General features: G+C 49.6%; 1 protein-coding gene across 2 annotated transcripts; it reads left to right on the forward strand.

Moving 5' to 3' along the window:
- Positions 1–6,368: 6,368 nt before the first annotated feature.
- TAF8 (TATA-box binding protein associated factor 8) lies at positions 6,369–23,647 on the forward strand (the record flags this gene model as incomplete). Of its 2 annotated transcripts, XM_079713549.1 has the most annotated exons (9): positions 6,369–6,413; positions 7,189–7,345; positions 9,675–9,773; positions 10,117–10,179; positions 11,556–11,680; positions 13,943–14,090; positions 15,560–15,702; positions 22,686–22,825; positions 23,587–23,647. In XM_079713549.1, 9 exons carry the CDS (start codon positions 6,369–6,371, stop codon positions 23,645–23,647), a joined length of 981 nt encoding a protein of 326 aa, XP_079569675.1. The 2 variants fall into 2 exon arrangements, with proteins under 2 accessions (XP_079569675.1, XP_079569676.1); XM_079713550.1 differs by lacking the exon at positions 23,587–23,647 and having other exon boundaries at positions 6,369–6,401; positions 22,686–22,829.
- Between the last annotated feature and the right edge of the window lie 299 nt (positions 23,648–23,946).

Below are 23,946 nucleotides of genomic sequence, written 5' to 3' on the forward strand. Positions count from 1 at the left end.
TTAACCCTCGGTGCCTTGGTTTCCTCTTCTATAAAACGGGCCTCCTGCCTCACAGGGTTGGTGTTGGAGGGTGGTGGGTAGTGAGTTCCTAAGTGCTTGAAACATGCTGGTGAGGGCCTTGCTCTCTGGGCCTGGCCTCTATGGCGCCCTCTGACCACAGGGCTTGGAACTGCACTCTCTGTCCTGGCACATGTAGGGCTCTGCCTGCTGTGCCCCTGGGGCCCCAGTGGCCCTGGGCCTTTCTAAGGGGCGGCGAGGGTTGGAGGGGGGCAGAGAACAGCAAGCAGATCTGGGTCAACAAACGAGGCACCAGGCAAGCCCTCTGCTGCCCCTCCTTCCTAGGAACAACGTCTGGGCCCCTGCTGTCTCTCCTTAGGAGTGGCTGTCCTGGGGTTGTTTAAATAGGGTGGGAGAACTGGTCAGGCCGCTGAGGGCAAATAGTTTCCGAGAGGTGCGGCTTTCGAGTATCTTAAAAGAGATGACATGACATGGGTGTCATGCCCTCGAATGCTAGGAAAGGCCACGCCCATAAGGGCTGCTGGTCTTGCCCTCTGCTCCTGACACAGATCCTTCTATCTCCAGGGCAAAGGAAGGTCAAGGAGGGGGAAGCGAAGGAAGGGAGGGAGGGGAATCCCTGACCTGGGAAAGGGAGACTGCCCCAGGGGCGGAGGCCTGCTTGTTCTGGCCTGAGCCCAGAGGAAACCTGAGAGAGCATTTTACAGGGGCTGTGCTGGGTCAGAAGTGGCTCTCTGACCCCTGGCGTGTAGATGGCTGAGGAAGGGGTGGGGGATAGGCCCCAGGAAACCAGCTGGTGGCTGAAGGACCAGGTGGCGCTCTTCACCCCATCCAGCAGCCCTGGAGCCACACACTGGGCAACAGCTCCACCTGGTGTACAGATGGGGAGGGAAGCCGGTCAATAATCACACGGGAGGCTTAGAGGTGGAAGGGGCTCTGAGGCCTTCTTGCTCACAGAAGCCCCTCCCAGGCATGTGCTCTAGACCCCCCTAGATGAGGAACTCACTTCTGCAGAAGGGGATTAGGCAATTATTTGTTAGAAAGTGCTTATGTTTTTTGGAAATCTGTCTCCACCAGTCTCCTAATTGGGGGCTACCAAAGGCAACCTTTCAAATGTTTGAACACAGCTACGGTATCCCTCCCAAATCTTCTCCCCATTTGCTTCAAAATTCCAGTTTGGCCTTAACCTTTCACCCACTACATCTTCCTTTCCCTCGGGTATCTTTTTTTAATATATTAACTTCCAGAGAATCTCTCTTCCAATTCTATACCCAAACTACCCCCCCACACACACTAGTAGCACCATTTTAAAACATCTTTGGATCTCAACCTCCTATTGTGCAGGGTCTGATATGTTGGGGAAGTTGATGCTCTAATTTGAGGATTAAATAGACATCAAGAGCACAGGCTCCGAAGTCAGATAGACCAGTGTTCAAATCTGGGCTCTACCACTTACTAGCTGTGTGACCTCAGGCAAGCTTCTAAGCCTTTCTAAGCTTCAGTTTCCTCATCTATAAATTGGGAATAGAGGCATTTACTACCTGGAATTACGGTGAATATCAAATGAGATAAGGCAGGTAGAACACTTAGGACAGCTCCTGGCAACATCATTCAGCTCCTAAGTGGCCATTATAACCACATTTTTCTCGTGTTTGGGGCTGTAGGGAGCGCTTTGGGGAAGAGTAAGGTGAAAGGGTAGAGAGGAGAAAAGAAGACTTTGTGGAGTTAGCCTTTCCCATCTAGGACAAATCCCAGGTGAAATCCAACAAATGAGTACCTTGTTGCAATCCCATTTCCAGGGGTGTCTGACCACCTCCACACCCCCACCGACCCACACATAAACACACACACACACACACATAAACACGCACACACGCATAAACGCACACACGCATAAACACACACACGCATAAACACGGGCAGGCCTTGACAGTTCTTTGACACTCAGAGGGTTTAAAATTTAAATGTCTTGGGCCTCCCTGGTGGCGCAGTGGTTGGGAGTCCGCCTGCTGATGCGGGGGATGCGGGTTCGTGCCCCGGTCTGGGGGGATCCCATGTGCCGCGGAGCGGCTGGGCCCGTGGGCCGTGGCCGCTGAGCCTGCGCATCCGGAGCCTGTGCTCCGCAACGGGAGAGGCCACAGCGGTGGGAGGCCCGCGTACCGCAAAAAAAAAAAAAAAAAAAAAAAAAAAAAAAAAAAAAAAAAAAAAAAATTTAAATGTCTTTGAGGGCAAGAGAAACACACCAAAATAAACACACCTCTGGCTCAGCAGAGAAAGGGAAACTTGGCAGGGGCCCCAGAACTTTCCCCACCCCCAGCCCTCCCTAAACTTCCTCTTGTGGTTTCTTAAGAGTACAACCTGTTCTCAACCTAGAGAACAGCGCCTGGGGCAGGGGGCTGGGGCATGCCGAGGCTTCCATCGCACCCCACCCTACGATGAGGAGGAAGGAGGGTGTCTGTGTAGAGGAGTGGCCTAGAGGTCCACATAGTTCTGACCTTCACATCCTGCGTACCAGTGATCTCGGTGTGGCCACCCTCTACCCTCAACTCCCAGCATCAACACCCATCCCCCCAACCCACACCCCTCCCTCAAAGACAGAGGCTAGAGGTAGTTTGACTGCAGGCAGAGAGGGACAGCCTCTGGGCCTCCCCAGATCTGTTAGAGGGCTCATGTGAGAAATCTAGAGTTTCAGAAAAGTAGTGGAAAAATGGCTGGAATCCATGGAACCTCTGCCCTGTGGCACTGGCTGGCATCATGGGCAAGTCCCAGTCTGCCTAGAGGGATGGGGTCAGATGCGTGGACGCAGCTTTGGGATGCAGCTTTGGGATGCAACAGCTGTGAGGAAGTAAGGTGCACATCTTAAGATTGCTTCTACTCCCTGACCATCTTCCTTACTCAGCTACAAAGCTGGATTGTTCCCCTTGGAATCTAGAATATGAGGGTCTCTGCTCTTAAAGATTCCCAGCAAAAGAGGTATCTTGGTTTCCCATCTCCCCAGATTCTGGCACATCACCTCCATGCATCTTTCTTGCATCAAACCTTGGTTTGCTCCTCTTGTTGACTGAGGCTTACTCAGGAGAAAACACACACACACACACACACACATGGCCATTAGGAAAGGATACCAGTTCTGTGTAGTCCCCACAACTCCAGGCCTGCTGGGGCTCCCTGTAAACAGCACCAGCGCCCACACTCAGCTAACAGATTGCGCTTCTCTGTATCACCCGAGACACAGGACCATAGCCTCCCTTTTGGAAATTCCCAAGCCCCTGGCTCAAGGGCACATTCCATGTGGTCAGTCAAGGAGGCAGGCTAGCCAAATGGTTAAGAACAGGGTCTCCCAAGTCAAGTGACCCGGGTTTAAATCCCAACCCTGTCCTCTTTAGGAAAATTATCTCCTCCATGCCTGAGTTTCCTCATCTATAAGATGGAGATAAGCCTAGTGCTTACCTCATAGAACTGTTAGGAGGATTAAATGAGACATTACACCTAAAACATTTAGAAGAGTACCTGACAGTGCTATATAAGCCTTAGCTAGTATTCTGAACCCTTGAAGGAAGGAAATGGGAAAGAAAAGACACCTGGGATCATGGAGGTCATGGTCTCAAGGACGGATCCTGCTGGAATTCTCAGATATGCTTTTGCTCCTAAATCCCAGGGAAGTAGAAGCTCTGACTTGTTTCCCATTATACCCCCAATATTTAGCCTGTGCAGATAGTGCAGCCACAGCAAACAGGTGGTGAAAGAATTCACCGTGTCAGCCATCTCTCAAATGAGCCTGGGAATTGAAAGAGCAGAAGAATCTTCAGGAAAGCAATGGTAGATCCAGTTCTTTTCGCTCATGTCTAGTTCCAGAGAGAATGGAGGTGGGGGGCATAGAGCAAGGATTTGTTAGAAGAAACAGTCCTAGCAACCGGGGGGGCGGGGTGTGCCTAAAGATTGTATGACTGTTACATCACCCTGGGGTAGACTCTCCCAGCTGCACCTAGCTGGGAATTTCTGGGGTCTTGGGGACCAGCCCAGAAACATGCCTTTCCCTGAATTCATCCAGTTCATTCCTATCTCTTCTTCAGGTCTAGACAGTGGGTTAAAGAGAGCAAGAGCTGTTTCTGGGTCCCTCTTGTTTCCCAACACCCAACACCACAGTCAGGGTTCAGTCCAGCTCTGCAGAATGAGTAAGTGTCCACAAAGACTTCCCCCCACTTCTCTACCTGGTGACTATTCATCATTCAGAACCAACTCAAATGTCTTCTTCTCTCTGAAGCCTTCCCAGCCACCCCAACTTGACACTTTGTCTCTGTTGTTCTATGACTCGGGCGAGATCACTAGGGATGAATAACATCACTGCACACTCAGCATCCCATCCAATCCCACACACAGTAGGTGCTCAATCAATGTTTGCAAATGAATACATTAAGGCTCCCTCATTAACAGCAACCAATTTCTTCAGTTATTCCTCTTGTTGACACACGAAAAGACACAGAAGAGGGTAAGGCCGTCACTTGTGTACCCATCAGATACCAGAGGGACTGCCACTGAGAGGTCCCTCTTTCCAGTCCTGTCCTCTGGCCTCCTCCCTCGGCCCTGGCTGGCAGGATGACCCCAAGGCTCCCTGCCCACACGGCTTCTGCCCTCCTTCCGCCTCCCACCCCACCTCTGAGGTATGAAGAACGACAACAGACAGCCCAGTGAGGTCACTGGGCTTCCAGATCAGCTTGGAGGGTGGCTGTGCAGACACAGAGAAAGCTCAGGGCTTTGGGGGGCTTCTCCGCCCTTCAGCCACGTGCAACTCTGAAAGAAACTGACCCGAGCTTTGAGAGACAACCGGGAGGTGATGAGGACACCATGACCTCCTTAACCACCCCCACCTCAGACCCCCCGCCCAGGTGTCCAGCGTCAGCTTGGAGGCCCCAGCGAAGAGGGCAGACGCTGACACCCATCAGTCTTGGCTTCTCCAGCCCTCGAGCCTACCTCCTCGGCAGGTGAGCCCCCCGGAGCACCGACTGTGGCTGCACACACTCTCTCCCGCCGCCTCTCGCTTCTGTCTTTGGGGAGATGGGGAGGGGGTCGCCACCTCCAGCCACGGCGAGGGGCGTGCACCCCTCCCCCAGACGCCCAAACAGAACCAGTTTCCACCGCCGCAGGCGCGGCGTGTTTACAAAGTCGCCGCCGCGCCGCCAATCCCGAGTTTAAAGCTGGGCAGGAAGTGGGGAAGAGGGGGCGGGGGAGACAAAGGGGCTGGGTGCTCCGCTCAGCTAAGGTTTGGGCCCCGACTCCTCCCGGCGGCTCAGCCTGCGCAGCGACCCCAGCCCGCACATCCCGCTGCACGTTCCCCCAGTGAGGGGCAGGGGTGCCCCCCAGCCGCAGGTGCGCCCCGCGGGCAGGCGCAGCGCAGGTTTCCAGACATCTGCCTGTGAGCGTTTTCCACTCATCCACTCGCCGCTCAGGAAATAAATAACATTAGGCGCTGCTTCTTGACCTCTTACGCTACGTCTGCACAGTGATAGACCCTTTGAGTGTATTAGCTCATTTTCCCCCCTGCTATCCATCCCATCCCAGTTTCGCAAAAGAGGAAACCGAGGCACAGTGAGATCAGGTAATGTGCCCGAAATCCCACAGCTGCTGAGTGCTGGGATTCAAACCCAGCTTCTGCGTCCTGCCAGACACCCGCAAACGGAGACGAATGAGGCGTGGTGCACGAAGGACTCCCGGACAGGCTGACCCGCGAGTGAACCGCAGAAAACCACATGCACCACGTTGACGCAACGGCCTGGGAGTAAGGCGGGCAAGGGACAGTCTCTTGCCGTCGGTGCTTCCCGGCTTGCCCGGCAAATACCTACGGATTAATACACGGCGAGAAGGCAGAGGGATGCGTTGGAACACCTGGACTGGGTGGCTGTTGGGATCCAGTTCCAAGTGGGCTGCGGGGCCGCCAGCACAAAACAAGGTTTCCCCAAATTTCCCGCTCAGAAGAATCGCCTGGAGGTTTTAAGAATACAGAATCCCAGACCCTCCCCTAGAGAGTAAATGATGAGGACCCAGCGGGACCCAGGCAGAGGTTGCTATCAAGCACCTTTGGAGTGTTCCAGGGATGTGCTTTTTACGAAAAGCGACTGAACTTCAAAATAGGTGTAAAACCGAGAGCTCATTTTCCTGGCCACTTCCGGGGCTTACTGAACGCACCGCTCACAAAAGGCAAAGTGAGCGGGCTTACCCAACACACCCTCCCGACCCCGCTGGGCCTAGGAAAGCCCAGAGGGGCGCGTGTCGCCCCGCCCCCTAGCCGCTCCTCCCCGCCCCGTGACTACAAGCCCCATCCTGCCCTGCGCTCATGCACATTACGCCAGAGCAAGATGGCCGACGCGGCGGCCACTGCCGGGGCTGGCAGCTCCGGAACGGTAAGGGCGGGAGGCGCGGGGCCGAAGCCGAGAGAGTCGGGACATTCTGTAACTTTCCCCTAGCCTGGGCTACAATCTTATACCCAGAAATCCAGCCCCACCATGAGCGCTGAGTGGAGGAGGGTCTTTCAAGCCGTACGTGACCCTCTTCTCGAGACTCGGCGGTTGCCTCCTGAGTTGGTGGACCTGTATACTGATTGGCCCGTTCTCTGTTGGGGGTTGGGAGCCCGGAACACCTCCTGATTGGTGCAACGAGGCCGCTTTCGCCTTCTTATTGGCTCGCCAAAGTTGGGAGGGATTCCCGTTTCAAAATACTTCCTACTTGTAGGTCCTCTACTTAGCATCATGTGTTGTTTGTTGTTTTAATTTTCCTCGTTAGCAAAATGGTGTGGGGATGGGAGGAACAAGAGAGAGGTCACTTTTTTCTGGGAGATGGATATGAGTTCAGTCCCATCGTGCGTGTTTCTTCAGTTACATATTCTGATAATCTGCTAAAATAGAAAGTAGAAAACAGCCGTTTTGTTATTGGAATTGTAAGTATTAGGTAGGCAGAAAGGCTGTCTCTGAATTTAGAGCCCCCGGTGTGCTCAGTTATTACTCATTTGGCCAAGAGCTGTAAGTCTAAACATCAGGGACTACCACATCTTATTAAGCACTAATAAATAAGTATTTAGCAAAAGAACCTTTGCTTGCCATTGGCAGTATGTGAACTCTGTGACTGCATCCTTGTCCTCTGGATGAAAACGTTTTCTCTTTCTGGGCTGCTGATTCACAGAGATCGGGAAGTAAACAGTCCACTAATCCTGCTGATAACTACCATCTGGCCCGAAGGCGAACCCTGCAAGTGGTTGTGAGCTCCCTGCTGACAGAGGCAGGGTTTGAGAGTGCTGAGAAAGCATCTGTGGAAACATTGACAGAGATGCTGCAGAGCTGTAAGTACCAGGAAACAATAGGCCTTCTTCGAGTCAACCAGACATCTGTTCTGTGTCCTGCATTGTGATAGTGTTAGAGAGGATTAAAGAAAAAGAAGAACACTGTTAAGTGACTTACAGGCTTTAGAATCAGATAGACCTGGGTGTAGGTCATCACTCTGCCACTTAATAGCTTGGGTAAACCACTAAACCTCCTGAACCTCAATTGCCTTCTTTGTGAACAGGGATAATAATTTGTACCCCCTGGAGTTTTGAGTATAAGTGAGATGTATATGTAAAACAGTCAAAGCTGGGAACATTGTAAGCTCTCGATGACTTGTAGGTGCTGTTATTATTGCTGTTTGTTTTGTATGCTCAAAGAACTTACAGTTTCATTGAAGAGTCAGGATTAATTCCCATGAAATAGATGCCACACATTATATAATCAAATGCTATATTATGTGATACACAGAGTGAGGGTGAATAAGTTTTAGAAAATGGAAAAAAGAAAAAAACCCACTTTTAAAAGGAAGTATCTTGAGGTTTAGGAGCCTGGAACGGTCTCACATAGGCTTGTGCATGTACACTGTATTTCCCTCTTTGGGCCTTTGGAGGGGAGGGGAGGATGGAATGAGGGTTGTGGGTATTTAAGGTGTTTGAGAGCGGAATCAACCCTATGAATGGAAGTGAGAAAGGTTTAGGCAGAGAGAGAAATTGAACTGCAGTACAGGCCAAACAAAGAATTGGCCAACTCAGTGGGGCGCTCTGGAGCAATTATTGCCCATCAGAGTATCTGACATCAGTCCCCCAAAGCCCTGCCTTTGTAGTCTGGTCTTGATCAGTCACTAGACGTGGGCTGCCCCAGGAAGGGCGTGATCTGGGTTGAGGTGACTCTCTGCAGCTGATGTTTGGAACTTCAAAATACCCAATGTTTTCCTAAAGCAGCCATCTCAAACCCCATTAGACTCTTAAATATTGAGGACCCCAAGGAATTTTGTATACATGGGCTTTATATAGAGAGATTTTTGTCACATTAGAAAATAAAACTGAGAACATTTTAAAACATAAGAATGCACAAGCACACATTCCATTATCCAGCAGAGCCATGATGTCATCATAGGTGACATAGCCTCTGGAAAACTGCATGAGAGATTGTGACTAAAAAAGTCAAAGGATGTCTCATTTTATTATGAAAATGGTTTTGACCTGTGGACCCATCCCAGAAAAAGGCTCTTTTGTATGTAAAATTCAGCACAATTTCAGAATTTTCCTGGAGCTGCCCATCCACCTCTGAAACCCACTCATGGAGCCCAGCTTCATGCTTCCCCTTTCCCCTGAAGGAGTTTAGCATGGCTGAAAAGAGGTTCAGCTTCAGGTAGAAAAAACAAAAACTTGACAACCAGATAATAAGACCTTTTTTTTTTTTCTGGTGGCACAATGTACATATCAAAATTACCATTTTAATTATTTTTCAGTGTACAGTTCAGTAGTGTTAAATATACTCACAATGTTGTACAACCATCAACATTATCCATTTCCAGAACTTTTTCATCATTCTAAACAGAAACTGTATCCATAAACAGTAACTCCCCATTCCTCGTTCCTCCCAGCTCCTGGTAACCCCTAATCAATTTTTTTGTCTCTATGAATTTTTTTTTTTAATAAATTTTATTTATTTATTTATTTATTTGGCTGCGTTGGGTTTTTGTTTCTGTGCGAGGGCTTTCTCTAGTTGCAGCGAGCAGGGGCCACTCTTCATCGTGGTGCACGGGGCTCTCACTGTTGTGGCCTCTCCTGTTGCGGAGCACAGGCTTCAGATGCGCAGGCTCAGTAGTTGTGGCTCATGGGCCCAGTTGCTCCGCGGCATGTGGGATCTTCCCAGACCAGGGCTCGAACCCGTGTCCCCTGCATTGGCCGGCAGATTCTCAACCACTGCGCCACCAGGGAAGCCCTGAATTTTTTTTTTCTAGATAACTCATATAAGTGGAATCTTAAAATATTTGACTGTCTGGCTTATTTCATTAGCATGATGTTTTCAACGTTTATTCATGTTGTAGCTTGTATCAGAATGTCATTCCTTTTGAAAGCTGAATAATATTCCATTATATGGATAGACCACATTTTATGTATCCATTCATCTGTGGATGGACACTGGGTTATTTCTACCTTTTGTCTACCGTGAATAGTGCTGCTATGAACATGGATGCACAAGTAGTGCTGCACTCTGAGTCCCTGTTTTCCTTTCACTTGGGTGGACACCTAGGAGTGGAATTGCTGGCTCATCTGGCAATTCTGTGTTTAAGTGTTTGGGAACTGAGAGTAAGACTTTCTGCCTTTGATCCTTTCCTAGACATTTCAGAAATTGGGAGGAGTGCCAAGTCTTACTGTGAGCACACAGCCAGGACGCAGCCCACACTGTCAGATATTGTGGTCACCCTTGTCGAGATGGGTGAGTACACCTCCAGTTTCTGTTTCTTCAGTGCAGCTGAGTTGGAGGCATGAGAGAGAGAGAGAGGAGTCCCCAGGAGGCAGCCCCCTCTGCTGAGCATGCTTAAATCCCCTCATTCATCTCCTGGTTTGCTTTTAGCTTGAGAGAGTTATCAAAAGAGGGTTCCTCTGAACCCCTGTAAGAGGCCTCCTAACTCCCTCTCGCGAATTCTGGTGGAGCTTCTTTTGAGTGGCAGCAAAGCTCTTGAGTTGGGAGTTTAAACTGTTTCACCACAGTATTACTTCCCCTTCCATGTTCAGTATCCAGTGGTCTGGGCAGTGATTTTTGTTCTCCTGTTTCTTAGGTTTCAATGTGGACACTCTCCCTGCTTATGCAAAACGGTCTCAGAGGATGGTCATCACTGCCCGTAAGTGACTCTGAACTGAGGTACTCAGGAGTGCTCAGTTAATGCTGGTGGAATGAATTGATTGACTAGGGCAGGGATTGGTGTGTAGCTACTGCCTCGTTGCAGGCTCCCTTCCATCATTTGGGGCTACCTACCATGTAATCGTTATTTGGGCTAGTCGGATTAGTATGTGAAGTTCAGTCACCAGAAAGGTAAACCATCTCGATGCTACTTGAAAAATGTGAGAGTGCTTGTTCTTCCTTAGATCAAGGGTCAGTAAACTATGGCCTATAGGCCTAACGTGGTCCACCTCCTGTTTTGTAAATAAACTTTTATTGGTACACAGCCATGTTTACTTATTATCTATGGTTGTTTTCATGCAATAATGGCAGAGTTAAGCAGTTGTGACAGGCTGCACAGCTTGCAAAACCTAAAATATTTACTTCCTGTCCTTTATACAAAAAGTCTGATGATCTCTGCCTTAGATACACTGAGTGCCATAAACTGAGTTGATTGGAGTAACTAGTTTGGGTTTGCAGGACCTGGGGAGAATTCACTAGATTTTTTTTTCATCACTCTTTTCAGGCTGGCATCTTTTTTTTTTTTTTGGCTGCATTGTGTCTTTGTTACTGTGCACGGGCTTTCTCTAGTTGCGGCGAGCGGGGGCTACTCTTCGTTGTGGTGCACGGGCTTCTCATTGCGGTGGCTTCTCTTGCTGTGGAGCACGGGTTCTACGCGCGCGCGGGCTTCATTAGTTGCAGCACAACACGGGCTCAGTCGTTGTGGCTCGCGGGCTCTAGAGCGCAGGCTCAGTAGTTGTGGTGCCCGGGCTTAGTTGCTCCGCGGCATGTGGGATCTTCCCGGACCAGGGGTAGAACCTGCGTCCCCTACATTGGCAGGTGGGTTCTTAACCACTGCACCACCAGGGAAGTCCGGCTGACATCGTTTTAAGATGCTCCTCTCAAAGTGGCAGTGAAAGGTGCCATTTTCACCCCCTCTTGCTTTCATTGGCCCTCACTTAACTTACCCTGGCTCAGTGTCTGTCTTTGTTACCTGGGTTCTTGAAAGGAGTTAGCAGCCCACCTAACTTCCTTAGGTCCTCAACCTGCTCTTTATGTAGTTAGCTTGTCTCAGCCCCCCACTCAACGACCTAAGAGGCGTGCAGTCAAGATTGTTGTAGATGGGAATGTCACCCCAGGTCATGCCGTGCCGGGCATTGTTGGGGGGCGGAGGTACCTTTTCAGGTCCTCAGGCCATTAAAGGCCTTTTATTGGTAGAAGTACGAAGTGCCTGTTGCATAGAACATTGAGGTCCAGCATTTACTTTGAGAAAAGGAGGGTGTGGGTAGAGACGCAAGGCCTTGGGTGGAAGAGTAACCGCCGGTGACTCTGTTGCAGCTCCAGTGACCAATCAGCCGGTGACCCCCAAGGCCCTCACTGCAGGACAGAACCGACCCCACCCGCCACACATCCCCAGCCATTTTCCCGAGTTCCCCGACCCCCACACCTACATCAAAACTCCGGTGAGTGACGAGGCCACCCTGGGGGCTGTGACTGATGCAAAAGCAGACTCCATTCTACTGGCTGTCAGACTGGAGTCCAGAAGTTTGTTGGTCACAGGGTAGTTCAGAACTCAGAATGTCTTTCCTCACTGGAAAACAATTTGGCAAAGGAGAATTATCTTCTCCAGTTTGCTGGCAAAAATATAGTTAAAAAATAAACTGAAACTGGCGCCGTTTTGCCTGTCCCACCCAAACACAGAAGTACCTAGCCACGTAGAGAAAAGACACATTCCACAAAATGCTGGTAGTAATTCTTGGTGGGATTATAGGTAACTGTTGTTTTGTGTGTGCTTTTCTGGGTTTTCCAAATTTTCCATAATAGGTAAGAGTTATTTTTGAAATCAGGGAAAGAGTTACTTAAAACATACTTGGGGGAATTCCCTGGCAGTCCAGTGGTTAGGACTCCGTGCTTTCACTGCTGAGGGCCTGGGTTCAATCCCTGGTCTGGGAACTAAGATCCCACAAGCTGCATGGTGTGGCCCCCCAAAAAAAACCAAAAAATAAAACTCGGTAATATGAAATGGAACTTACCATAACTGTGAGCTCTGGGTCTGTATGGGACAAGTCTAGTTGTCCTCCTTAGTTCAGATGTCTTCCGAACATGTCCTCCGTGTTCCAGTTTGCCTTCTAGCAATTTCACCTTCCTTTGGGAAGGTACAGTGTGCATAGGAGTCCCCAGAGGCTCTTCTACTCGCTTCCTGTGTCCCCACCTCCACACTGCGTCCCGGTGCAGATATGGCCACGATGCAGGGTTGGGGCAAGTCCTCCAGGAGATTTTTCCACACCTCAGGATACGGGGGGAAAGGAGCAGGTGGTCAGCCACCATTGCAACAAAGCCATTGCTCTTGACCAGGATTTTCTGTATTAGTGTCCTAGAGCTGCTGTAACAAAGTGCCACAAACTCGGTGCCTTAGAACAACAGAAATGTATTATCTTGTAGTTCCAGAGGCTGGAAGTCCAAAATCAAGGTGTCGGCAGGCTCCCTGTGAAACCTTTGCCCAGCCTCAGGTGGTTTCTAGGCAGTTCGTGGCGCCCCTTGACTTGTAGATGCATCACTCCAGTCTTCCTCTTCACACGGCCCTCTCTCTGTATCTCCATCTTCACGTGGCCATTTCTTACAAGGACACCAGTCATATCGGATTCTTACCACCCTACTCATATGACATCATGTTAACTGATTACATCTTGCAATGACCCTATTTCCAAATGAGATCATATTCTGGAGTCCTGGGGGTTAGGCCTTCCACACATCTTTTTTTTAGGGGGCTGTAATTCAACCCACAGCAGTCTCTAACTCTTTTGTAGCATATCTCTGTCAGTACGGTATTAAGCACATGCTTCAGTATTTGTTTGCTCATTTACGTGAATGTTATAATGTAACACAGTACTAAAACAATGTACGTTGAAAGATCATCTGACCCTTATTAAAGGTTCAGGAAACTGGTGCTCCTTTTTAGTGGCAGCCACGTTATAGCCTCAGCTTTTGTATTTTTTGAAATCTTGGTTTAATATTTGGTGGAATACGAAGTAGGAGGTCTGGTTCTAAGTTCAGTTTATTTTGATACTTTAACAGTTCTCATAGTTGAAAAAGGTACAGTACAAAGATAGGTAGGATCTTAGGCTGCCCTTAATAAATCATAAAACTAATTTTTTTCATTCTCATCTACCAATTATTTGAAGACTTACGTTAAAATTTTCCTATTAAATTTCCAACTTTTTAAATGTCAAACAGTTGTCTTAAAAATAATTGTAAGATCTTGCATTTTAATGTTTTTAACCAGCGTGTTCAGAATCCTGTTAAATTCTTCATCTCGGGAAGATTTTAAACATGTCAGAAAGTTCTATTGTCATGTTACACTGAGGGCCCCTGGGTGGTACCCGGCAGGGCTTCCCCGGCAGGTGTGTGGGGCTGGAATTCCCACTCTCCCTTCAGGATGTGTCTCTTATGCCTGAATCCAGCTGTCGCTGGAGCTAAATGAAGGCCCGGGATCAATCACATAAATGTAAATGTTTGTATATTTCTTAACTTTTAAGGTTCAAAGTAAATGTTAATCATCGTTATATTAGTTCTTTCTGCCCTTCCTCTGCCCTTGGGGATCTCAGCTCTCAGTGACGTAGGGGCCATTTAAAGGGTGGGAGGACAGAGCAACAGCAAGGCAGGAACCCGAGGAGAGCAGTGTAGTCATTGGTATTTCTCTAGTGTCTTTGCTGTTCTCCCTTTAGACGTACCGTGAGCCTGTGTCGGACTATCAGGTCCTGCGGGAGAAGGCCGCGTCCCAGAGACGAGATGTGGAGCGGGCACTCACCCGTTTTATGGCCAAGACCGGCGAGACCCAGAGTCTTTTCAAAGATGACGTCAGCACGTTTCCCTGTGAGTGTCTCCCCTCTGTGGACCCTGGCTTGTCCTTTGAGATCGTCGCCCCATCTTCCCTCTCTCTCAGTGTCGTTGGAAGAAACGAATAAGCTTTGTCCTTGTCTTGGGTGGAATTTGTTCTTCATTTCTGGCTCCTTTTTCTAGGTCTTAAGGGCCTGTCCCTAACTGATGACTCCAAAACAGTAATGGCCTCTGTTGGGATTGGGCACTTGAAGTGCATTGAGTTGAGGTTACCTCGAGGGTGACTGAGCCCCAGGCATCAGAGAGGCTCATTTAGCAGAAGGGGCAGCCCTGGTGGTAGAAGGACCCTGGTGTCGGGGGCAGGGCAGTTAAAGAACCTCTGCCAGGTTTTGCCTTCACTACGTCCTCTCACAGGACTCACCATATAATTTCTCATCTCGGCACTATCGTTTCACTGTGTGACCAAGTTCCTTCCTCTCCAGAGCCCTCAGTGTTTCCAAAGGGGAGTGAGGGAGATTGGTTTAGATGATTCATTCAGTCAGCAAGTTCCTGTTGGATTCTCGCTGTGTGCCTTGCCCCGGAACCACAGCGGCTAAGTTATTAAGTCCAGACACTGTGCTACTCACTTTCCCTACGTTATCTCATGAACTCCTCGAGTGAGCCTCTGAGTTAGGAACTGTTACTTCCACCATTCCAGGAGCCAAGGCGTATAGAGAAGAGAAATGAAGTAATTTGCCCAAGGTTACACGGAGAGTAGATAGCATTCAAACCTAGCTCTTTCTGTCTGCAGGACTCCACATCTGAGCCATTTTAAAAATAATCTTAGAGTGTCTCCTGATAATGACATTCTACCATGGAAGTATGCACAGAGACTTTCTTTCTTTTTTATTTATTTATTTATTTGCTTATTTACTTACTTACTTACTTACTTACTTACTTATTTATTTATTTAATGATTTCTCCTACTCAGCCTCGGTGCTTTTTGGAGGAATTGGGTCACTCATTTACCTGAAGTGCCCTCTAGCTCAGTGGATATACTTCCATGCAGAGAGTTCTCAAGTCTGCTATCAGGACTTGAGTCCTTCAGGTTGAAGGGATCCATATCCCTGCTCTACTAATGAGGCTGGGGGGTTAACTGACCTTGGGTATAAGATCACTAAGCTGATGCTTTGCTAGGATTCAGCCCCAGTTCTCTCTGATTTTAGTGGTACTTGGTAAAAGTAGGCTGTGAAGTCATATTGCCCCAGTTCAAATCCCACTCCACCACTTCCGGTGTGCTTGAGGAGGTCACGTAACCTCTCCGGGCCTCAGGTTCCCCATCTGTAAAATGGGGTTGGTAATTGTTCTTACTTAATAGGGTGGAGGCGAGAATTAAAGATAACATGTAAAGCCTGTAGGACACTGCCTGGCCTGTGGTAAGTGCTTGAGCGTGTTAGCCATCACTGTCATTCGCTGCTGCTCGCTGATCTGTCATAATGCTCTTGGCCTCTCTTCCAATCCCCCAGTGATTGCTGCCAGGCCTTTCACCATCCCCTACCTGACCGCTCTTCTTCCGTCTGAGCTGGAGATGCAACAAATGGAGGAGACGGATTCCTCGGAGCAGGATGAGCAGACAGACACAGAGAACCTCCCTCTTCACATCAGCACGGTGGGTCCTGCCTTCTGCCCGCTTCAGCATGCCCCCCGCCGTAGCCCGTGCTGCTCTCTGCCTATCACCCTGGGGATTGGACAGGACCTACCTCAGTTCTCTGGCGCCATGTTAGGGACTTGCATGATAGGCCCGCGGTGATCCAATTGCAGCACGATCTCTAGCTCGAGGGATAAGTCTGTGTCCTGGGGATCCATTGATTCATTCAACAAATATTGAATGAGCACCTGCCAGAGTCAGGCAGGTGCCAGGTGCTAGGGAATTAGCAGGAGGCAAAATAGGCAAAATGTCCTGCCCTCATGGAGCTAAGGAAAAGTGAGAAATTAGGAGATGGGAGTAGGTATGAGCCTGGGGGATGTGGTATTAGATTGGGTGACTGAGAAAGTGACAGGTAAGTAAAGACCCGAAGGGAACAAGGCTCTCATGTATCTGGGAGTAGAGCGTTCCCCACAGAGGGAACAGCAGATGCGAAGGCCCTGAGGTGGGTGCTGTTGTGCTGAGGAATGGCAAGGCCATCAGGGTGGCCAGTGTGGCATGAGCAAAAGGGGGGAGGAGAGCAGGGGACGAGGTCAGAGAGCTCCTGGGGAAGTCAGGTCTTAACGGTACCTAAGCACTTGGGCTTTTTGTCAGTACGATGGGAGCCCCTGGACATGCTGAGCAGAGGAGGGTCTCAGGATCGGTGAGGTTGCTGGGTCGAGGGTGAGGGCAGAAGCAGACCGGTCGGGAGGCTGGTGCAAGAAGCTGAGAGATGGTGGTAGAGGTGAAGACACAGGTAGATTATTTGGTCAGATTCTAGATTATTTTCGGAGCAGAAGCGACTGATGGAGTGGATGTGAGAGAAAGAGAGTCAAAGATAAATGCAAGGGTTTTTTCCTGAACAACAGGCAAGATGGACGTGCCCTCAGCCAAGACAGGTGAGACGGTTGGGTGGAACAGGTGTAGGGGGGAAGCCAGGAGTAGAGGTTTACACGAGGTAAGTTTGAGATGCTTATTAGACATACGGGTGGTGGGGTCAGGTAGGAAGGTGGATAGGCGCATTGGAGTTCAAGGAGCTTTGGGGCTCAGGAGATGCAAACCTGGGAGTCCTCGGCGTGTAGATAGTGTTTAAACCACGAGACCAGGTGAGTGTCTAGGGGGCGAATGAGCATAAAATAGAGAAGAGGTGCCAGGACTGAGCCCTGGGGCTCTGTGCTGTTCAGAGGGTGAGGAGATGAGGAACCGGCCGAGAAGATGGAGAAGGCACAGCGGGAAAGGTGGTGGAACTGGGCTGGGCGGGGAGGGGGTCTGCGGCGTCCCGCAGGCCAAGGGAAGAAAGTGTTTCAGGGAGAAGAGAGTGACCAGCTGTGTCTGAAGCTGCAGTTAGTTCCAGTCATGTGAGGACTGAGATGTTGCCCATTAGATTTGGCAACGGGCATGTAGTTTGTGACCTTGACAATGGCAATTTCAGGAAGAATGAGAGCAAGTGAATTCAAAGAGAAAGAGAAGAGAGGAACTGGAGTCGGTGAGTGTGGACTTGTGTTGTCCGTTACAGTGGCCAGTAGCCACATGTGGCTATTTAAGTCTAAATTGATGTAAATTAAATAAAACGAAAAAATTTAGTTCCTTGGTCACACCAGCCACATTTCAGTGGCCACCTGTGGCTCGTGGCTACCCTACTGGGCAACGCAGATATGAACAGTTAAATCATCACAGAAAGTTCCATTAATGTAGACCATGGTTTCAAGGAATTTTGCTGTGAAGGGAAGGAGAGAAAATGGAGCGGTAACTAAAGGGGAAGAATTAAGGAGGTCAGGGAGGTATTTTGTTTTTTATTTGTTTTTTATTTTTAAATTTTATGTATTGATTTTTTTAGCTGCACCTTGCAGCTTGGGGGATCTTAGTTCCCCAACAGGGATCAAACGTGGACCCCCCCCCACGGTGGAAACATGGAGTCCTCACCACCAGACCACCAGGGATGTCCCTTATTTGTTTTTTAAGATAAAAGAAATAACAGGATGTTTGTATGCTGATGAAAATGATCTGGTAATGTTGATGCAGGAGAGAAAGAAACATTTTGGAATGATGATCTTTGGTAAGGGAGAGGGCATGGGATTTTGTGCCCATAAGGAGGGGTTAGCCTTATTGTGGACATTTCAGAGCCAGGACAGGAGATAAAATGTGTGGGCACAGAGACAAAGGTCGGGTGGGAGGTGTGCTCGTTGAAACTGGTGGGTGTTCTTTTCTGGTTACGATGTATTGTACTCGGCAAGTAAGAGGATAAGACCCACTCTTGTTCATGCATCAGGGGAGAAAGTGCCAAGTGCCAAGTAGAGTCACAGACCTGCTGAAGCTCTAATGCCTTTAAAGCTTACAGGACCCTAAGAGTCAGGTTACCACATTCATCCATCCTTTAAGGTTGGCCCTGGCTTTTAAGCAAGGGATGGCTCAGTGGTTGTAGCTGGACTGAGGGTTCCTCGTGTTCTCTGAGGTGTGAGGCCCCAGGATGCAGGTGGAGAGTGCCAGTGCTGACTCTAGTAATTTGCTGAAGGTCTCCCTTGCCTGAACACCCATTTCTTTAACGTTGAATTATCCCTTTCAGAATTAGGGCTGGGAGCCCATGGCTCTACACAGAGCAGAGGAGCTTTGTCATTCTACACTTCTGTTTTGGACTCAGTTAACTTGGTCTGAGATATGGTGATTGTGTCACGGACTAAGATGAGGTTCACCTTATGAGAAGGCGAGTCTTCTAAACAAACGTCACCGTCCCTTTATAAGTACAAAGCAGCTAAAGGGCTTGCAGATGTGTTATCTAAAACTCCGGGTAATGTAATGACGTAGGTGAGGTCATGGCGGTGAGTGAACCGAGGCTGAAAGGATGCCAGGGACTGCCTGAGGACTCCTGGATACCCAGAGGCCAAGCCAGACAGGAAAGAGTAGAAAGACCTGAGCCTCGGAGTCAGACGGGCCTGGCCTCAGATCCAGACCAGGGTACTTTCCAGCTCAGTGACTTTGGTCGCATGACCCAGCATCTGAGTCTGTTTGCTCACAAATACAAATAGGAGTAGGAACACCTACCTCAAGGGGAAGTGAGGAGCCTGAGATAAAATGAGCTCATCCATATCGGGTGCCCGGCACATGGCAGCTCACGGCACCCACTGCCTCCCTCCCCCTGCCCCTGCTGTATGACCATATGCTCTTCTGTACAAGATAAATAAATAAAAAGACTTCAGGAAAAGGATTCCAGCAACAATTTATGACAGTCAGGGGGCTTGTTATTTCGTTGGACTGGCAAATACAATCATATGTTTAAGGCTCAGAATGTACGAAAAGATGTATGGTGACAGTCTTTCACCTGTCCTTGTTCCCTGTCATCCATTTTCCCTCCTACAAAGCAACCAGTGTCACCAGTCTCTTGTGAATCTTCTAGAGATGTTTTTTTAACTGTTATCTTAAACACAAACAGTTCTTTCCCCTTGCTTGCTTTCTTGGTGGCCATATCTCGGTGGTCGTTGCCCGCCGTATGTGAGGAGCTGCTTCATCCCTCTGCATGGCTTCCTCCTGTTCCATTGTGTGGATTTAGTGGGCCAGTCCCCTGTGGATGTTTAGGTTGTTTTCTGTCTTTAGCATTTACAGACATTGTTATGGTAAGTTCAATAACTGGTGTTTTAAATTGTTCTTTTATCTATCAAGGTCACAGCTGTCAAGGACTGTTGCTAGGTAGTTACTTTGTTTAACTTGGTTCTGGTTACTCCATCTAGGAACATGAAGGGGCTATTCATTTTGTTTGTTTGTTTGTTTACTTACTTACTTAACTTACTTACTTACTTTACTTACTTACCACGCTGCACAGCATGTGGGATCTTAGTTCCCTGACCAAGGATCAAACCTGCGGCCCCGGTAGTGGAAGCGTGGAGTCTTAACCACTGGACCGCCAGGGAAGTCCCAGGACTATTCATTTTAAATTGGTGTATCAGAGGATTATTTTCTCATACATTTCAACTAGCTGCCTTCTGCAGGCAATCCCAGTGTCTCAACTTTTACTCTTTTCTGAACGATGTACCATTCATGTACTCAGCAAGTATTTGTTTAGTACCTGGTAAGTGCCAGATACTGTTCTGAGTGCTTGGGACACATCAGTGGCCAGAACAAAGACAACAGCTGCATCTTGGGAGCCTGTGTGTTGGCAGTGGGGGAATGACCGTAGGCGTAATACGTAAATACATCACTATATAGTTTGTAAAAGACGAAAGTACTACGGGGGGAAAACTGAGTAGGGGAGGATCCAGGGTAAAGGGTGGAGGTTTCAGTTTTAAATCGGGTGCTCAGGGTACACATCACAGAGAAGGTGACGTCTGAGCAGAGTCTTGAAGGAGGTGAGGGAGTGAGCCATGTGGATATCTGGGGAAGAGTGTCCTGGAAAGGGAACAGCCCGTGCAAAAGCCCTGGGGAATAGCACAAAGGAGAGTGGAGGTGTGACTGAGGAAGGTGGGGCCGGGGGAGGGGAGGGAGAGCTCAGATCAGGCGGGGCCTTGTGAGCAATTTTAAGAACTGTCTTTTCATTGGATGAAGTGGGAGTCCTGGGAGGGTGTGGAGCAGAGGAGAGGCAGGTCTGAACTTCTCCAAGGAGCACTGGCTGCGCTGGTGAGAACGGGACAGGCAGAGGAGGGACTGTGGCGGGAGGCCAGTTAGGAGGCCGTTGTCCATCCGGGTAAGAGACACTGGTAGGTCCTACCAGGGGGATCACGGTAGAGATAGTGGAAGTGGTCAGATTCTGCCTGTATTTGGAAGATAAGGCCAAGAAGTTTTCCCAACAGATTGGCTGTGGGATGCCAGAGATAGCAAGCAAGCAGGAGTGACTGCAGAGTTTTGGGCTTGGATAGCTGGGAGGACAGGACGGGAAGACAGTGGGAGAAGCTGTTTGTGCTCGGGGTTTAGTTCTGGGCACGTTGAATTTGAGATGCCTACTTGACCGCCACATGGAGATGGCACGTGGTTGAGCGACAGTGGCCGTGGAGGCCTGGAGGTCAAGGGAGAGGTGAGGGCTGGGGAGGTTCAAGTGGGGGATGCTGCCGTGGAACTGGTGGTAGAAGCTGTGAGGCTGGATGCAGTCACCCAGGGCGCATGGGGTGCATGAGGGGGGTGCATGAGGAGCGTGCACACATGCCCTGAGTCTGGCCTTTCCTGGCCCAGGTCGCTCCTGACAGACCTTTCTACTCCCACCTTTTTTTTACAAATCTCAGTCGTTTTAGTACTTTACTTCTTTAGTCTACTCCTCCTGTCGCTCCCCATCTCAAGGCTGCCTGTCCCCAAAGACAGCAAAGAAAGTGGCATTTCCAGAAGCTCTCCTTGGGAGTAGAGAAACCTGTTGTCCCATGACTCATGCCCCAAGTCCTGGCCTCATGAGGCTTAGCGAGCTGAGTGGGGGGAGCCTCCAGCAGTGATCCCAGGGCACCCCTGACTGGGTCCCCTCCACCCTAATCATCTCAGGAAGCACTTAAGGCACAGTTGAACTTCCAGTAACTTTGAAGGTCGGGCGTTTCCTGTAGAGAGATGAGAGGAGGGAGGTAGGGGTGAGCTACTAAACCGAGCCGTTAAGAACTTCAGAAAGGTCGGAGCCCGGTATCCAAGGCAGGTCTCAGTGTGGTCAGACATTGTGTCCGGCACCTAGTCTGGCACGCGCCAGCCAGGCTGATCTTGGGGTACTCGCTTTCAAGAGAGCCTCCAGGAGGTCCACAACAACTCTAGTGCCACCGGACTGGGTGTTGGAGAGGGAAGGCACAGGGGCCCTGGATGAACTGGGCCTCTGGGGAGAACAGGGCTGGCGGGCAGTGAGAGGGCACGCAGACGAACCTCAGAGTCATTGCTTTCTTCAGTCTCATTGAGCCCAGACTGGCGCTGCCGTCCTAGGCCAGTGGTCCCTATGGAAGAACCTGCCATCTGTCCACTGTCCCCCTGTCTTCTGACAGCATAATCTCCTGGCTGAGGTCAAGTCCTCTTTTGCCTCAAGTTACAGAACGGGAATCCCAGTGACAGAACCATTGGTCTGTCACCAGGGGGCGCAGCCCAACCAGCTGCTTCTGGTCCCTTACAGCCCCTTGGGCCTGAGCTGCTTCGTGTGATTTTTACCCCCTTCGCCTGCAGCTTCTGCTCATTTTAAAGAACTTGGAAAATAGAATAGAGTGTAAAAAAGGAAAGGAGAATCAATCACCCATATTTCCAGAAGCCGTCTGTAAAACTTCAACATATTACTGTTTTCTATGTCTACATCCCATTGTGATTTTAAAAAAATCTTTAACTGAGATCATATTGAATATATCCAAACTTATAAGCTTTTCTCCAAAATCACTTTCCTCAAAAAACGAACAGCAAAAGGCCTGATCCACGGGCTGCAGATGGAGATTTTGCATGATGTTCCTGTGTTGGTGCCTGCAGGTGTTGCTTTGCCTTCATGGGAGCTCTCAGGGCTTGAGCAGTTTCTGGCCTCTGCTGGGATATGATCATTTGTACCATGTTGCAAGTACCAGATATTTGAGAATTTGCGGGAAAATCGATTATGATTTGCATGAGCTTTGGTCCAGGGGGTGCCCACGCACATGATTTGTTTCAGTCCTGTACCTCTCAGTCCTGCAGGGCATCGGGAGCCACTTCTCTTTTTCTTTGTCTCCGCACAGGCTGGGCTTCCTCCCTGAGGCGTCTAAATGGTAGCCCCTGACTCTGCCCCTCCCAGTTCTCTGTTCCTTCTCACTCCTGTCCCTGCCTTCTGAAGAGGTTCAGGGTCTCGTGTTTTGTGCTCCACTGTGTCAAAGCTGGGCTCGCCGTCCTCTGATAGCAGCCGCTGCCTGGCCTCCTTTCGTCTGGGGCAGAGAGAGGCACATTAGCCAAAAGGTGGTGCTTGGGCTTCTAATTTCTCAATGAAGGGGATGCTAACAGTAGTTCTTACCGTGGGCATGATCTCTTTCCTTATGCCATTTGGTATTTTGCTTTATTTCGGCTTTTGCTCAAAGGATGATTCTGGAGCCGAGAAGGAGAACACCTCTGTCCTGCAGCAGAACCCTTCCTTGTCGGGGAGCCGGAACGGGGAGGAGAACATCATCGATAATCCCTATCTGCGGCCTGTGAAGAAACCCAAGATCCGCAGGAAGAAGTGAGTTGGAGGCCAGGGTGCAGAGAGGCCTCCCTGGCCGACCGAGGTGGTCTTCTCTGCTCCTTGGCAGAAAAGAGAGGCTCGCCGGTGGTTCTGAACCTTGGGGAGAGCTAGTCTGGTGAGAGGGGAATGTTGTCCCCTTTCCTCTCCGTCCTCATCTCCCGCATGTACCTTTTGTTGCATGGAGGTTGAGCATCCTGCAGCCCAGGGACCAACCCTCACAGCCCAGCAGTTGTTCCCCCGCAAGCAGGAGAGCAGCTGGGGCCCCCACCAGGCGGGCTCCATGGATTCCTCTTCTTTCTAGGTCCCTCTCATGAGCTGAGAAGGAAGCCTGCCTTGTAGAGAGACGCGGATGCCACCCTCCTGGGGGAGTTAAAGCCACTCAAGGGAAGAAGAGGGTGGCCACCTCGGGGACAAGCTGAGGCTCTAGGGTGTGACCGGGCATGATTTTAATAGCAAACTCTCTATTAAGATTACCTGTTTTCACTGGATGTTTGGGTTGACGAAGATACGATGGTAACAGTGAGGCTTTTTAAATCAACCGGGCCATACCGTGGGGCACAGGAGCAGCCAGTGACTTCATTTATAATCATGGAACTTGATTCCTTGAAACCTGGGAGACCAGGGAAGGCAGCAGAAAAGAAAGGACTGTTTGCCTGCTTTGCTCACTGCCAGAAAGACTGTTTGCTTAGTTTGTATTTCAGGATATCTTGACCCCTTTTGTTGACTGACAATTTGTGGCATCTATTTTATCGTCCTAGAACCTCCTTACTTCTCACCTCACCTGGGCTCCACGTGCCCTGTAGAGCTGATCGAAGGTGACTTTCCCTCCTTTAACATGTTGGAAACAAGAGGCCCACCCATCGCAGCCTCAGTCTGGGGCCGGCAGGAGTCAGGAGGCATAAGCAGATGCGTGTGGAGTAGAATGAAAGGCAGTACTGACTCTCATCAGCATCTGATGAAAGCTCCCTAAAGCAGGGCAGCGCCCTCTCCTGAGGGGTTTATCGTTTACTGGCCCTCTGTGGAGTGTGTGCTTGGGAACAACCAAGTTCTACCCCATCCTGGAAAAAGAGATTTTCTTTGACAAGAGCCTACGTCAGTGGATATATTACACTGTGACT

This window comes from Hyperoodon ampullatus (genome assembly GCF_949752795.1).
Source record: "Hyperoodon ampullatus genome assembly, chromosome: 10".
Classification (NCBI taxonomy): Eukaryota; Metazoa; Chordata; class Mammalia; order Artiodactyla; family Ziphiidae; genus Hyperoodon; species Hyperoodon ampullatus.